Source organism: Rhagoletis zephyria, unplaced genomic scaffold (assembly GCF_001687245.7).
Source record: "Rhagoletis zephyria isolate East Lansing unplaced genomic scaffold, Rhagoletis_zephyria_1.1 Rzeph_scaffold_13163, whole genome shotgun sequence".
Taxonomy (NCBI): Eukaryota; Metazoa; Arthropoda; class Insecta; order Diptera; family Tephritidae; genus Rhagoletis; species Rhagoletis zephyria.
The window spans coordinates 1-16,114 of record NW_016170234.1 but is presented as its reverse complement, the minus strand read 5'-3'; the positions used below and the strand labels follow the sequence as shown (position 1 = coordinate 16,114).

The 16,114-nt window shown below is 36.5% G+C and overlaps 1 protein-coding gene across 1 annotated transcript; it reads left to right on the top strand.

Moving 5' to 3' along the window:
• Positions 1–2,729: 2,729 nt before the first annotated feature.
• Positions 2,730–12,981, top strand: LOC108378015 (uncharacterized; the record flags this gene model as incomplete). The annotated part of the gene is made up of 7 exons (XM_017634311.1): positions 2,730–2,825; positions 6,767–7,312; positions 7,384–7,554; positions 7,634–8,000; positions 8,068–8,310; positions 8,397–8,713; positions 11,602–12,981. Coding segments are annotated over 7 exons (3,120 nt in total), but the record flags the coding sequence as incomplete, so codon positions are not given.
• Positions 12,982–16,114: the final 3,133 nt, after the last annotated feature.

Sequence of the window (16,114 nt, the reverse complement as noted above, 5' to 3'; positions counted from 1 at the left end):
AATTTTCTGAAGAATAAAATTTTCATTTTGAGGGGTTTTTTGAATTAAAGGTCAAAACGACCCTTTCAGGTGGGAGCTAATGGATTAACATGATTTTCAAAAATATTTCCCATAAAATTTTACTATATACGTCTTATGCTTTAATTTCGCTCAAACATTTATTTTATCCATTTTTCCTCTTTTTTTAAATTACTTGAGCCGGAAGATGAAAACTTTAGTAGTAGTGTTTCGCGCTCGTTCATTGGTAATACAACGGCTTAGTTTCCCTGGCCCTGGTTTTGAAGCTATAATGTCAAGAGCCCTAAATTTTCGAAAAATCTCTCAAAGTATGGTCCTTTTATACTTAAAAAAATGTCTATAAATATTTCGGATGTGCAGTTTTGTAGCCCATTGAATTTTACTTATTACACTAAAGTGCAAATTTTAATTTGCTAAAAAAACGCGTTGATTTTTGGAAATTTGTTTAGCTCAGTGCCATGCAATTTTTCCATGCGAATTATGTTTGACAATATTTTTTTTTATATGGCAGTTACTTCATCAAGCTAGCTTAACATAAGCCATTGTGGCGCATTTCTAAGCGTTTTAAAGAAGGTTAGAAATATTTGCGATTTCCTTACGTTCCACATGAGCTTGGCTGTGTTGTGTATGTCCAATTCTTTTACGCGCTTCTTTTAACAGTAGCTCTCTAATGAGGAGCTTGCAGGAAACAAGTGGTATGGCTAACCTCTTGCAAATCGATTAAAATAGGGTTACAATGTCCTGGTCCCATACCAAATGCATACCAGCCTGCTCTGTCATCACATTGGGCGTCTGGTATTCTTACTGTGCATATTCTGTAATTTTTATATCCTTACAACTGTATGATGTCATCATTCTTCTCTCTTTGCGTAACATGATAGTTTGTGATAACGTACTCATACATTAAGTTGTCAGAAATCAATTACACTTAATACAAATATACATACGTCACCTCAATACGATTGCGCTGCCGGGGTACAAGCTTTGATGCTTCCTCCTAATGTTAAGGAATACACACTGCTGCAAATGAAATAGTTAGCAAAATCAGTTTAGCTATTTACTCAACAAACTGAAATTGCCAAATGATAAATGTCCCATTCGTAGCTGTTAATCAGTTGGTGAATATCCCGGATGAGCGGCTATGTGTGTAAGTATGTATATCTTTTTGGCCGCAGCTTCAATGCATAAAATCAAGTGTCCATACCGACCTACCGGTCTGTTGCGTTTATATTTATTTATGTATGTATGTATGTAGCTATATTGCCCTGTGATAAATCAGCACGTCTGTATACATATGTATGTAGTGAACAGCTAGAGTGGACATTTATCAAAAGGCCAGTTGGCCAATATTGCTTCCGGACCAGGTCAGTTAAGTTGTGAAAATCATGGTTTATCTTTTCCATTGCATCGCAACACTTTTTCACTGCCCTCCCATTTCTATTTAGTACATATACCGGAAATAGATTGTTTACATGGCGCTAGCATAGTGGCAATGTTGTTAGCCACATTCAACGTTGGCCGGAATTTCGCAAAACATCTACTTTAGTCTCCAGTTTTATTGGTTTATCCTGCTTTCGTATACATACGTATGTACATGCATATGTAGGTGTCGATGTGTATGTGTTTTTGACACTTGGCATTTTCTACAATTTCATTTGCCATCAACCGGCATTCCTACAGAATTCTTTGACTAACTAACACAAGGCCACAAACCCAAGTGTAAGGTAGAAATTGGCTGTAAAATAAGCGTACATAGGGAATAAAAATTTCATTTGCTTCATTTCAATTTCAGAGTTATAATCCGGTTTGCTTTTCATATTATATCTCACATTCGCGTATACTATCTTATTATGGGTTTAAAGCAGTGCCAGGCAAAATACACAGGCACACATAGCCTCGTGTAACTACTGGCTGCTTGGCACTGATTTTAAGAAATATCTGAAATAAATAGCGTTTGGTTTATAATGTATAGTAAGACGTTGTATAACCTGACTTACTATTTTCAACATTACACGTTTTTTAAATATTTTCGTTATATAAAATCTTTTTCATTTATTGGGCTAGTTAAATTTGGTTAATCGATAAAGTTAGAGCTTAAAAAATGTATGGTTCTTTTTTGGTACGCAATATCCTTCAGTGAAGAAAAAAATGCACAGCCAAGCTTATTCCCGATCTATCAAAAGACGCACAATAACATTAGACATATACCGTAGATGATGACGTTAAGGACATCTGCATACTCAGTTGGTCTAGATGCCCTGCCACTCATTTCTACTTTGCAAATTATTATTTTTATTACAATCATCCATTCATCGAAAATGTGTATTTTCCCCCGTTCTAAAAAATTTTCTTTTTACGACCTGAAAGTTGCAATTTTTTATATAGATAATACATGCATACATACATATGTATGTACATACAAATGTAGACTACAAACACGCCATATAAAGTCGCACATAAAAGGCTGCAGTTTTACGGCTCACTACTTTATATTGTAAATTTTATCATTCGCCCACCGTGTGGCAATATTAAGACTTTTCCACACTTTTTCCAACAGACCGCAGTGTTATCTGGTGTTTCTTAATTAAATTTGCCAATTTTACGCTGATCTTTAAACTACAATGACATTACCACCTCGCTTTCATGGCAACCTCAACCATTGTCTGCTACTTACTTTCTTAATTTACAATTTTATTCTCTTTTTTTTTTAGGTCTTTCTTCTGGCGCACTGTGAAGATAATGTCCTTTATGTGCGCACATTGGCCACAGGCAAGGAATTGCATGCGCTCAAAGGACACAAGTCGCAGGTAAGATAAAAATATACAAAAACTACAAATAAATGTTGAACTTTAAGAAAGGGAGTGAAAATCTTTAGAAATGATTCAATTACTTGGAAGGAAAATAAAAAGCGTGTAAGGTGAATAGAATTGAGCTGAAACATTCATTTATATGTGTTTTTTTTGCACACTACATTAAATACATATACATATGTAGTTAGTGTCAAAAGACATATGCGACAAGAAAACTATATTTAGATTGCATAGATTGACGGCCATAGGGAAATTCATTTACAAACCCCTTTGGGCACAGGTAAGTTGGGGCGAGAAGCAGAGCAGCACGGATTACATCGCACCCTGCTTTAATTGGGAACGAAGGTTTTCGTATAACGATTGCTGAACAGGAATGGCGCAAAGGAATGAAACCAAACCGTAATACCTAAATATTTTCACGGAAAGCTTTAACATGGTAATGGGATTGGAACTGAATGTTAGGCGGACAGTAAGATTACCTGACCACTGCATTATATTTCAAGCAGATATTTGCTATGAGGATAACAGCAGATCTGGCATAGAGAGAAATTAAAATCAAATCAAAAATAACCTTATACGTACATAGACAGTCAGGCGGCAATTAAGGCAGTTAAGTACCTCATGGAGTATTTTATCCACAACGTCCTTTGCAGTCGGGATGCCGTTCAAAGGCTGGCCGCAAACTGAAAGCTGCATATCTAAAGGGAACCCAACCACAAAAGAATAGAGTATAATGAAATAGCAGATGAGGATTCCGAGAACGCTATCAGTCTGAGTCTCGAACAGACAATTCAGGGCTAGATGAAATAAGTTAACCACCTGCGAAACTGCAAAAATTATTTGCGAAAACAGCAAAAGCTACCAAGGAAGGATTGCAGAGTTGTTACCGGTTTCTAACTGGGCACATCCGGGTGGTAAAGAATGGATATCGCTAACATGGACGGGTGCCAGAAGCATCGTGAGCGGGAGACCAGGGAAACCTTAGATAGTCGTCTCTGCTGATGTGCCAAAAACAAGCCAAAAATACCTAGCGGCCTATAAATCTCAAAAGTAGAGCTGAGATTCGCAAAACGCATCGTTTGTGATATCTACTTCGACTTCATATGGCAACACTAAGAACCTACCACTCTATGTGTGGCTCAATCCCGGACAAATTAACCTAATCTAAACTAACGCAGGCATGACCGTCTATGCATCTCTCAGAATTTTCAGACCAATCAGTCTCTCTTCATTTATTTAGAAGATCCTTGCGAGATTAATTGTGTTCCCCTTTAGAAACCAAAGTATTTGGGAACGTTTGTACTTTAATCCGTATACCCACTGAAATCGCAGATTGGTAGAAGAAGCCCTGCACTCAATTATAGAATGTAACAGAATGATTATGCACAGGCTTTTAAGTACATATATGTTACCTGAGACAATTCAATATAATCATTTCCGAGGTAATGTGAATTTCGAAGCCGACCTTGTCAGGATTCATTTGCTCACTGGCAGAACTGTAGCGACGCAGTTAGGTAGTTATTCAACCCATGAAGTAGTGAGTAGAGATAACTCACAAATCCTACGAGGAAGAAACTCATCTTCCTCACTAGGGAGTAGAATATAGGCATTCTCCTGGGGCTTTTCGATAAAGTCTAGTACTTGGGCTTGGTTCTAAGCATTTAGCTTTCATGGAAGCCTAAGAATGAGGAGATAGTGCAGAAAGCAATAGTGGTTATCTACGCTTGCGGGGGGCAGGTAATTTTCTGGCTCCTTGCAACCATAGTGAATGGAATGCACTAGAAAATAATAAGGTAGTCAATATTCTGAAGCGACTATGACGGACTGTTCTCATTGAAACCAATGGGACACTTAGGGCCAGTGCCGATATAGTAAAAAAAAGTTGCTGCAAGAAAGCGTTAAAGTCTAATATTCTTGAAGGTTTCGAATTTATCTCTAATAACACGGATAACTACATACGCGGCTAGACTGGCAATAATTAGCTCTTTCTTCAATCGCCTCCTCTCTACAATGAGTGGGCGGTAGGAAGTAGTTGAAAAGAGACACCGGCGAACTTTTAGACGAGTGGGTCGAAGCTTGGCGGAAGGATCGGTGAAGGCGTCTTTAACAAGGAACTCTCCATTAATCTTAAGTTTCGGCTTCCATATCCTCTTGATTTTGGGCATTGTTACCTTTGGCCGATTTCTTTTTGCAATCTTCAGCAGCCTCCAGGCAGATCCAGCTGACGTTAAGTAAACAGTAGATTGCACAGTTAATCTGCGCAATGTCGACAATGAAGGTAAATGTCTACACTGATAAGCAAGTGGTCACTCACAGTAAGCTGAAAGTTAGTTGGCAAATACCTGACCTCTCTTTTGGTATCGATTAAATATTGCTTTCTTCTTATTTGGCGTTGTAATGAGTATTGCCTTGTCTTACTTTAAAATGCAGGCGCCAGGCCATTACAAAAGACTAAGTTAGGGCTGAGCTAGTCAATTAAGCCAACCTCGAGTTGGCGTCAACAATAAAATGGAGTTTGAAAGTACTTTTTGACTAAACGATGACTCCCTTAGACACACAGTCCTCGTGTCTCAAGATCTTTCTTGCCAAAGGTAGACCAAAGGCGGTCAAGGGATCTCCCTAGCCAAAGAAACCGAAGCCCTCAATTTTGGTGGACGTATTAAAAGAACATTTTCCGACAGGATTTCACAAAGTGGGACTACTATAAATACCGCGCTGGATCTTTACTATCACTGCTGTTTGGAACACGGCAAACACGGCCTCTAACAACATCTTCCTATATTGCCCATATTTGGCAAGGCTGCAGTCTAAACCCCTGCGATCACACTTTTTAACCATCTCATGGGAGAGCTCCCACCATCCGTAAAATTTTCATTCTTGGCTCACAAAGTTCAGTCATTATAACTGGGTAGTTTGGTAACTGAACCTGATCCAACTCAGCCAAACTGTGGATCGTTTTCTTTAATGACCTGCTGGATTCTATGGAAAAACGGGTTGTCGGTAGTTGCCTTTGTTGACGACATAGCATTTATTGTTAATTTATTTATTTTCAAGAGTATAGATGGATACCTGAATTCCCGGTTAGATGTAAATGCCAACAAACTGGAGCTCGTTTTCTCACAAGGAAACAGAAAAGCTTTGCAATTATGCCTGTTTAGAGGGCCATCATGCTTTTTTCGTCTTTGGGTTAAATTATCTAGGCTTAATTCCACTCAGTAAGCTGCCATGGAAGCCAAATATTGAGAAAAGTGGAAATAGGCCATTGGCAAGCGCTAAGTCCTCTCCCTGCGCGTAGTTTATTGGCTCTACAAAACCATAACCAAACCTGTAGTGCTGTATGACATTTTTGGACTAACGAGAGCAAAGACTTACTTTATTTAGAATCCCCGTCATAGCTCAGACAACCGTCCCGCTGCGCTATAAGTTTATGTCTAATTTCTGATGCTCATATATTCGAAGAGTACTCCGATATTGGAGAGTTCATACCGACCGACACATTTCTGGGTCGTAGAAGGATTTTTTGGCAAAGGGGAGACCAGGATGAGTTTAAGAAACCTGTAGATCTAAAACAAATCAAAGACCTCTTTAATGGTGAGCCGCCTAAAATTCTTAATTCAGAAGCTGTTTGGATGGATATTAAGTGAATCATTTCAATATCTATCACTCAGCTGCCCCGGTAATGCGAGTTTACTCCCCGTGTTTCGCACCCTCTCGACTTTGTTGTGAAAGCTCGGCGTTTTTATACTACAAAAAATCTATTCGTGGAAAGCAAAAAGTATTAATAAAAAGTCCCTAAACATACTTAATTGCTGAAAATCGGTTGTGCTTTAGGTTTGCCCAGTTTATCAGAAACTAATGATTTCCTTAGATCTCTCCAGATAAATTTCTTACCATCTCTACTCAAAAGCATTAATCCTAACTTGCGATCTCTCCGCCAGCTCCATGCCATGACCATCGCTAAGGACAGTCAACGTGCCGTTGTTGGAGGCGACGATACACGCGCGCTCATTTACGACATGCACTCCGGGCGCCTAATCCGCTCAATGCCACCCAACCCCGGCTCGATCACTGCGCTCCATATGATGGATAATGATGATTTCCTCATCACAGTTGGCGGCAATAAAATTACCTTCTATTCCTTCCGCAACGAAGAAGTCTACGTGCACCCCTACTCACATAATCAACGTAGAAAACGTTCATTAAAGCGGGCACAACAGTCACAACGTTCGCCGTCGACAACACTACCACCGATAACATGTTTCGATATTTCACGTGATTCACAATTGGCTGCAATCGCTTCGAGTCGTAGCGTGCATATCGTAAAGATCAACACGCCCGAATATCAGACCACGCTGGACGGACACGCCGCGCCCGTGACTTGTGTGAATTTTGCGCCAAACGGTGAATACCTGACCACTGGATCGGATGATCGAACCGTGAATGTGTGGAGTTTGGCTTTGAGTGAGGTGACCAATGCGTTCAAGGTGAGATTAGTAGATTATGGTGTATTTGAATATTACATAATTTATTTCACATTCTTGTGTATACGCATTAGGGTCACAATGCTTCAGTTAGCTGCGTTGTAGTGCTTATGGATTCGCGTCGCGTTATCTCAACCGATCGTGACTCGATGATGTATGTGTGGCTGGCTGAGGGTGGGAATTTATTGCAAACAATACAGGGCCCATACAAGTTTTTGGCCGCAACAAATAACATGAAATTCGCAGTGAGTTTCGTTGCAACAATAACAACGCTTTGGTTTACATGCTCGCCTAAATTACTGCTGTTCTTTATTTCTGGCATAGGTTTCTACGAACGGCGACAATACTTTGAAGATCTGGTCGCTCACACGCGAAGATGAAAAATACACTGTCTCACATTCGGACGAAATTACCTGCTTTACCATTACCGCCGACAGTTTGTATGTAATAACCGGCTCGCGTGATATGTCGCTGAAAGTGTGGCAAGCAACTGGCGGCAAGCTGGCGCAGGTGCTGGTTGGACACACCGATGCGGTTAATTGTGTGGCGGTTTCGGTAACCAACAAGACACAGGTAATATCCGGTTCGAAGGATACCAATCTTATAATATGGGATTTACATACGGGTGAGGAGCTACACACGTTGGCGGGTCACTTGGCTCCTGTGCTGGGTGTGAAGGTGTCAGCAGACGGTGAGTAAAAGTGACTGCATATGCTGAATGAATACCGGATTTTGAATGCAATTTTAAATTTACTCAGGCTCTACTGCAATTTCGGGTAGTGACGACAAGACGCTCATCGTGTGGGAGACCAAACGTGGCTTGGCGCTCACCTCACTCCAAATGCATGTGCCCTTCCAACGCTTTGACATTAGTCTTGAATGTTCTCGCATTTTAGTGCAATTATTGGAGAGCTTCAATTTGCCCGTCATTTGTCTGCACAATACGCCAGCGCAATATGTCAAGTTGCCCACATACTCGGCACCAGCAATGGATGCAGAAGGTTTGTGGTGCTCCTAACTCACACTAAAGAAAGCAAAAGCTACTCATTAGCATCTCATTTCTTATCTCTTCTATTTTTCCTTGCAGATTTGCGACCGCAGGGCCCGAAACGTCAAATGAAACGTCTTCTCAAGAAGGAGGTATCATTAGACACTTACACCTGGCAAAAGAAGTACGGTCATCTAACTTCTTCGGTGATGATGGCTCAAGTAGATGAACGCTTGAAACGTCGCTTCTCGGTATCTGCAAGCATGGAAGAGATCTCGAAAATCGCCGAAATGAAAACAATCACATCGCAGACCAATTTAGGCCCCGAACAAGCCGCCTTGGCGCAATCACAGCATTTCGATCAGTTGGAGGCTTTATGGAATAAGCGTTCGCCGCCGAGAAGGAGACACAATGCGGTAGGTTTAAATTAAAAAAGCAAATGTTTTTTTCAAAACTTTGTTATATTTTTTAACAATAGAATGTGTCTAACTATATAGATACTATATATGTGCATTAGGGTGGTGCAAAAATACTCTGGAAAATCAGAAAAATTTATTTTTTCTGCTGCCATCCCCAGAATTGTGAATTAAGGAAAAAATAAAGGCGTTTTTCTTACTTTGAAATCGGTTAATATTTAATGTTTACGCCGGGAATTTGATATTTGTCTTTGNCGAAGGAGACACAATGCGGTAGGTTTAAATTAAAAAAGCAAATGTTTTTTTGAAAACTTTGTTATATTTTTTAACAATAGAATGTGTCTAACTATATAGATACTATATATGTGCATTAGGGTGGTGCAAAAATACTCTGGAAAATCAAAAAATTTTATTTTTTCTGCTGCCATCCCCAGAATTGTGAATTAAGGAAAAAATAAAGGCGTTTTTCTTATTTTAAAATCGGTTAATATTTAATGTTTACGCCGGGAATTTGATATTTGTCTTTGAAATTTTACTAACCACTTTTTCACAACCGATAATCCTATCTTTTGCATACGAAATGCGTTCGTGCGAACAGCTCAACGGATTTGATTAATTCGTTTATTAAATATGCAACATAATTTTAGTTCTTGAAAATTTCTGAAGANAAAAATCAGTTATTCTATGCGTTCGTAACCGCATCTCGTGCGAGCAACTCAACGGATTTGATTAATTCGTTTATTAAATATGCAACATAATTTTAGTTCTTGAAAATTTCTGAAGAGAAATATTCGTATTCGATTAAAAACTTTTTAACAATCCTTATACCAATTCTGCGATATAATTTAGATCAGGGGGTGGCTGGAAAAAAATTTTACCACCCTAATATACATATATTGTACTACCATGACTTCCGATTATATCTGTAAATTTCCTAACTAATACACTGACAAGCATAAATATGTATAAATATGGTTAAATTAAAGTAAAGCTTTATATTAAACATTAGTAACTAAAACCAAAATCAGTAGCAGAGTTGCATTGTGCTTAAGGCTGCTTCGCTCTCAAAACTTTTTGTAATTAGTTAGTTTTAAATAGTGCTTGGCTTCATTGTCTTTATTAGCATTGCGATCACCTACAAAGCTTTTGACTAGTACAAGAAATAAAAACATGGCCAATAAATTACTGGCATGCCGCATGCCATTCGAGAGATCCACGGTTCGAATCCTCGGTCAGTGGAATTTTTTAATTTTTAATTCAATTTTATTTTAGTTGGGTTTTATTTTAGATAGAAAAATAATTGTTTTTTTAAGTTACATTACATTTTTATAAATATATTTTACACACTTCTTTTTTTTTATTGATTAATTTTTTATTTGTTTTTTATTTTATTTATATCTTAGATTTTAGTGTTTTAAAAAGAAAAATACTTTTTAATTTAATTAAATTTTTAGAAGCTTATTTTTTCTTTTTATAATTTTTTTCTTTTAAATTTTGGAGTTTATTCTTTTGAAAAAATAATATATATATTTTTTTAATTCAAATTCAATTAATAAAATAGTTTTTAGAAACTTGTCTGCTTCTTCTTAATTCAATTTTCTTTTACTTTTAATAAACAAAAGGTTTTTATTACTTTTCTTTAAATTTTTAGATTTTATTGTTTTAAAAAGATTTTTTTTTTTTTTCATTTAATTTTTAGTATCTAACTTATATTATTTTTTCTTTTCTTTAATTTACTAATTTTTTAAATTGTAGATAATATTGTTTCAAAAAAATATAAAATTTTTTTATTTTATTCAAATTGTAGAAACTTGTTTTATTTTATATACTTACTTTTTTCAATTTAATTTATTTATTTCATTTTGTTTGGGGTTTAAGTTTTTGTTGTTTTAAAACAGGAAAATACATATATATGTATATATTTTTGTTTATTTCTTTGTTTAGTTTATTTTCCTATTTTATTTTATTTTTAAAAAGAAAAATATTTTTTTTTTCATTTCATTTCATTTTTGGAAACTTATTTAATTTTTTTTTAATTTTTGATTTTTCTTAATTCTTAAATTTGATTGTTTTAAAAAGAAAAATTTTTTTAGAAATCTTATGTTATCTTTTCTTTTTTAATTTACTATTCTTTTAATTTTTAGATTATATTGTTTAAAAAAAATATGTAAGTTTTTGTTTATTTCAGTACGATTTCAGGAACTTAACTAATTTATTCCTTTTTTTCAATTTATTTTTTTTTAAGTTTTAAGTTTTAATTGTTTAAAAAAAGAGAAACAGTTACAATCTTATGAATCAAATGAATGGGAGATGGTCGTTTAATAATTCTGATACGATTTCTCGGAAGGCCTTAGCCGAAGAAGTCCTGTAGATAGATTTCTTTCTTAATTATTTTGGTTCTTCTTAGTGCATGAAGTGGCAGCATTTATATTATTTGGTGCTTCATGTGCTAAAATCTGAATCAAGTTTTCAAAATACGCGCGCTTAGCTACTGGCTCCTCCACTTTTTGGAGGTTATTGAGATTAGGATACCTTTAACAGTTAAAAATATGTATATTAAAACGTTTTGAACCTAGTTTCAAACGCTTTGAGAGTTATATTCTTAATCGCCAGAGTTGCCAACAACTAGTATTATAGTCTATGTACATAACGAGTATTGCCAGCTATTACTATTGGTTTAGTATTTATATTGTATAATAATTTTGCTATTTAAGTACGATTTATGTAGTTATGTATGCCTTTGAAAACATTTTTTTTTAATTTCGCTTCTTTCCTCTTTTGTTCTTCTTCCAAAAACAAAATACGGTAACTCTATTAATAATAACAATGAATAAAAAAACCAATCAAACATCAAACTGCAAATTGTACCCACAAACGTTACTGAACAGGGTCTCTCACGGCAAACATCACTCGTCGAGGATCGCCTTGAGTCATCCGACGACGATGAGTATCACGACGAGCGTACAGGTATGTTTTCCCTTTCGTGCGATCAAATAAACTTATTAGCCAATATTCCGAGCATGCTTCGAATGCGTCCGCTTTCCCTGCAAGAGCACATTTGGCTCACATGTAGTTTGAAGGTACCCATCGCACATCATTTAGCACAAAATCAACACCAACACCAACATGAACATGAACATGAACACAACCATTTCCACCATCACCACCACTATCACAACTCACATCCACACCACACAACTGTTCCAACAACAGCCAGCAGCAGTAATTTCGATACGAATAGTAACAGCAGCGCCAGTGGCCACAATGCCACACAAAATACGCGAAGTAGCGAGCGCAACAACAGCAAGGACAATGCCAACAAAAATCACACACAACAACAAAGGACACACACACATACCTGCGCATGTTTATTGCTACATCATCACCCCCAACAGCAGTCGCAACTACAGCAAAGGCGACGATGCAACAGCAACGCCAGTGCTGTACGTCAACAACCAGATTTAGTACGCGACTTGCAATGTGAAGGCGGCCGCTGTGGCAGCATGAACTCAGCACCGAGTTCGCCTTGTGATGGCGATTGTACGGACAGCGCAGACGATGCTACGGATTATCTGAGTCGCGCACGTCGTCTATTCCGCTGGCGTAGCCTCAAAACGCATCGCGTTGCACACGCCCAAAATTGTCATTCCTTGCAGTCGCATATTTATTTGAATGGCACAGCGACGCAAGCGGCGTCCAGCCATCACAACAACATGCCACCAACAGCCACGCCGATTATCATTGTAGAGAACTATGAGCACCACAATGTGCGTCGAGTGCGCACCAACAGAGTAATGCATCCGCATACCGGGCGCGCCGCATGGGGTCACATAGCCGAGGAAACTATCACCGAATTACGTTGCGCCCAGCAGAAAAATCACTGTGCTAAACAGGATACCACCGGCTCTGACACGCACCAATCACATCTGCCGCCATTGGCTGGCGCAGCTAGTACAACTGCTGTACACTCACGCATGTCCGAGTATTTGCGTCGTAGCTTGCGTATCTCTCGCATCTTCAGACGTGCGCATTCCCAGAGTGAAGAGTCGTCGCAGGCAGCGACTGCGATCGGTGGCAAGGAGAAGCGATACTATAATGTTGTAAATATCGCTACGTGTGACGGGAATGCGAGTAGTGCACTGTGTGATACAGCGCTTAAGATGCATAACAAGCTGAAGTTAAAGAAATTGAAGGAAGATGAGAAGAAACGAACTAAGTCAGTAGAAGGGGAAGAAGGAGACTCCAATAGCGCGTGTGTGACGCAGTAGGAGAGGGGAATAGATTTTACGATTATTTTGGCTCCTTACCAGCAAAACTTGATCCGATTCCTTTCGAGACGACATTGCAATCACTTTTAATTTTTTTTTTTGGTTTGAACTAAGGTATTTGTTAGCAGCATTTCAACATTTACTTGTACTTTGTTGTTGCATCTGGTCTCTAGAGAGTTAAAAAATAGTCTGCTTTTTTTTAATATCATCATGTGAAACAAAAAAATATACAAAAATTTTAATTTAAAAAGACTTGGTGCGACTTTCATTCTTTTTAAATTTTCTTGCTTCTAGCGGCAACGTTCCATCCTTTTCAAGGCCCAATAAATGGCAATTGTGCTCCTGAATTAGCCGAACGTTTCTAAAACTGGTTTTCAATCGCGTCATTTTATGAAAACAATTTCGCATGCAAATACATATGTACATTTTTACAAATTTAAATTGTCGTGAAAAATCTTTGTACATGCATATGAACATTAGGGTGTCTCACCAAAAAAAAGTTGCAGTTTTGTACCTCAATAAAATTTTTTTTTATTCTAAGACATCCGCTAAAATACACTGCGAAAAGAGTTTAGTTACGTCAAGTAAATATGTTTTTCTCAACACATGATTTGGTTATAGTTACATTATTTGTTTATAGTTACCGAATCATGTGTTGAGAGGAATATATTTGGCTGACTTTTTTCTGAGTGTAGTCAAGGAATGACGGAAACTCGTTCCAAAATAAATCACAAAAAGTAATTCTTGTATCTTGTCTAGTGGCGGTACGCGTTGGCTAAATAAAACAAAAAAAAAAAAAAACAATCTTTTGTCAGAAAATGTATGTACTTTTTGAAAAAGTTTTCTAAATAATATATTTTACTAGTGTTTCAAAACAGTTCTTGGTGATTTAGTGCATTTTTGAGCATGCAATTGCTCATAAAAAAGATCAATATTTCAAAAATATGTTTTGCTATTAACTTTTACATAATTAACAATATTAACCCTCCACCTCCGAATTGTTAATACAGGGATAAAAACGCGCCGATTGATATCCCTTCTGTTATTTTTGGGCGTTTTTTTTTTGCAAGTAGTACCTTCAACTAGAGCTGTGCACTAGTTAGGTAAACATTTCACAAAAAATTATCAAAGGTGCAATAACGCCATAATGCCTTTATTTCACTTTCACAGTGAGAAATAAGACCATACGCAAATATATGGCCTTATTTCTCAATGTAAAGTGAAACAATGTCATACGGCGTTATTTTCTATGGCTTTATTGCACGGCGCCAAAGCCAATACCTCCAAAAAAAATCTCATTATTTTGATGCCGTTGATAAAATCAACCAAGCATATATGAGCAGTGAAAAGAAAAAATGTTAACATTTGTATGCAGGCCCTCTAAGCTTAAACTATTCTATCTAAAAATATAATTGATTTTATAACTGTGATTGGAAAACAGCACCGCCTTTTTTGTATGAGTGTGATGCACTCTAATGTACATAAAATTTTCAACAATTTAGAGACCACATAATCAAAAAAATCAAATTAGCTGCTCCCATGATAATAAATACCTGTACAATATGCCTTAGTTTAATATGCTTTATGGCAAAAATAAAAAGCAGAAATATGTTTTTTCATACTGAATTCAAATGAAAAATAATAGTAATTGTTCCATTTCTAAATTTCTTTAAATTTTTTTTTAAATATTTTTCTGCAAATTTTTTAAACTTAAACCATTTGTCATTTGAGGGAAATTAAAAAAAATCTTTATGAAACTATTTTTATTCATAAAAAACTCCATTTTCGGAGGTATTTTTAAAACGGTCCAGCTCACTTAAATCTTAATATTTTTCCGAAATATTTTGGTGGACGTCTTAAAATATAATAGATTTTGTAATCCCGGCGGAAAAACCGCATTTTTTTTTTGGTGATGCAGTCTAATATACATATAACCCAGCTATCTAAAAAATTGATATTCGATCAATAACAAAGAATATCAAACAAATATATTAGATAAGTAATGCCGGAAACTCATTTTAAAATAAAGCATCGTCTCTGCCTGTCGAAATAATCAAGCAACACCAACAAATAAACCGAAGAATTTATACAGCGCTACATTCAGAAAATTTATAAAATTAACCAAGAATTAGTGGAAACTTCACTGCCTTCATCTGGACTAAACCCGAATAAATCTCCGATTACTTGATTTTTTCCAGCATATTAAATATAAATCACTGACAAGTGTGCACACATTTACACGCTCACACGTACTTTTATTAATGGTGCCATAGTTTGCCTGCTCACTTTAAGAATGTTAAGTACACATATTTATGTTTCCTTTAGGTATTTCAAAATGTTTTTAATAAATCTTCAGTGATATTTTGCATGTAAATTTTGGCTGGATGAAACATTTTCTTCTTTTTTTTTTTGTTGACTACTGTCCCATTAAAAAGCACAAATGCATACATGCTGCATATATTCTCTATATTATCTGCAATTTCAAAATCCTTTTTAGCTAGTTTTTAATTTTAGCAAAATGGAACAACTGTTCGTTTTATATAATTTAGACTTACGTTCACTTTTTACGATTCGCTTATTATTAATTTAAATGTTCAAATATGTATATGAAATCAAGTAAGTATAAGTAATGAATTCAATAAACAGTCGGAATGCATAAAAACCCCTAAATTGAGTGTTTATCAAATATTTCTAAATTTTTTTTTTGTCAGTTGGATTGGACTCGTTTTAGAAGACGCATGCAGTCAACTTTATTTCCGAACCATATGGATAGATCCATGATCGGTCGCCTATCTAGCTATTTCATATACTTTTGGATTACCTTTGCCGATTTATTATATGAGCAAAAATAACAAAGTTTGGCGCCCATTCTCCAAATACCGAATGTTTTCCTAATAAATAACACGAAAATTTTCACAAGTCAAATCGGGCACCATAGCCAAGTGGCTGGACTTGCGTACTCCCACTCTATAGCAGATTTTAAAAATAAATGTTTGCTGTGTGTCTAATTTCCGATTCTCCCTTGTAAAAACCTATCTGCTGGCCGGTAGCACCGTAAAACTTTAGTCCCTACCAATACGCATACCACAAATTGAAAAAAAAGCTCAGCTCGATCGTCTTCAACAAAAAAAAA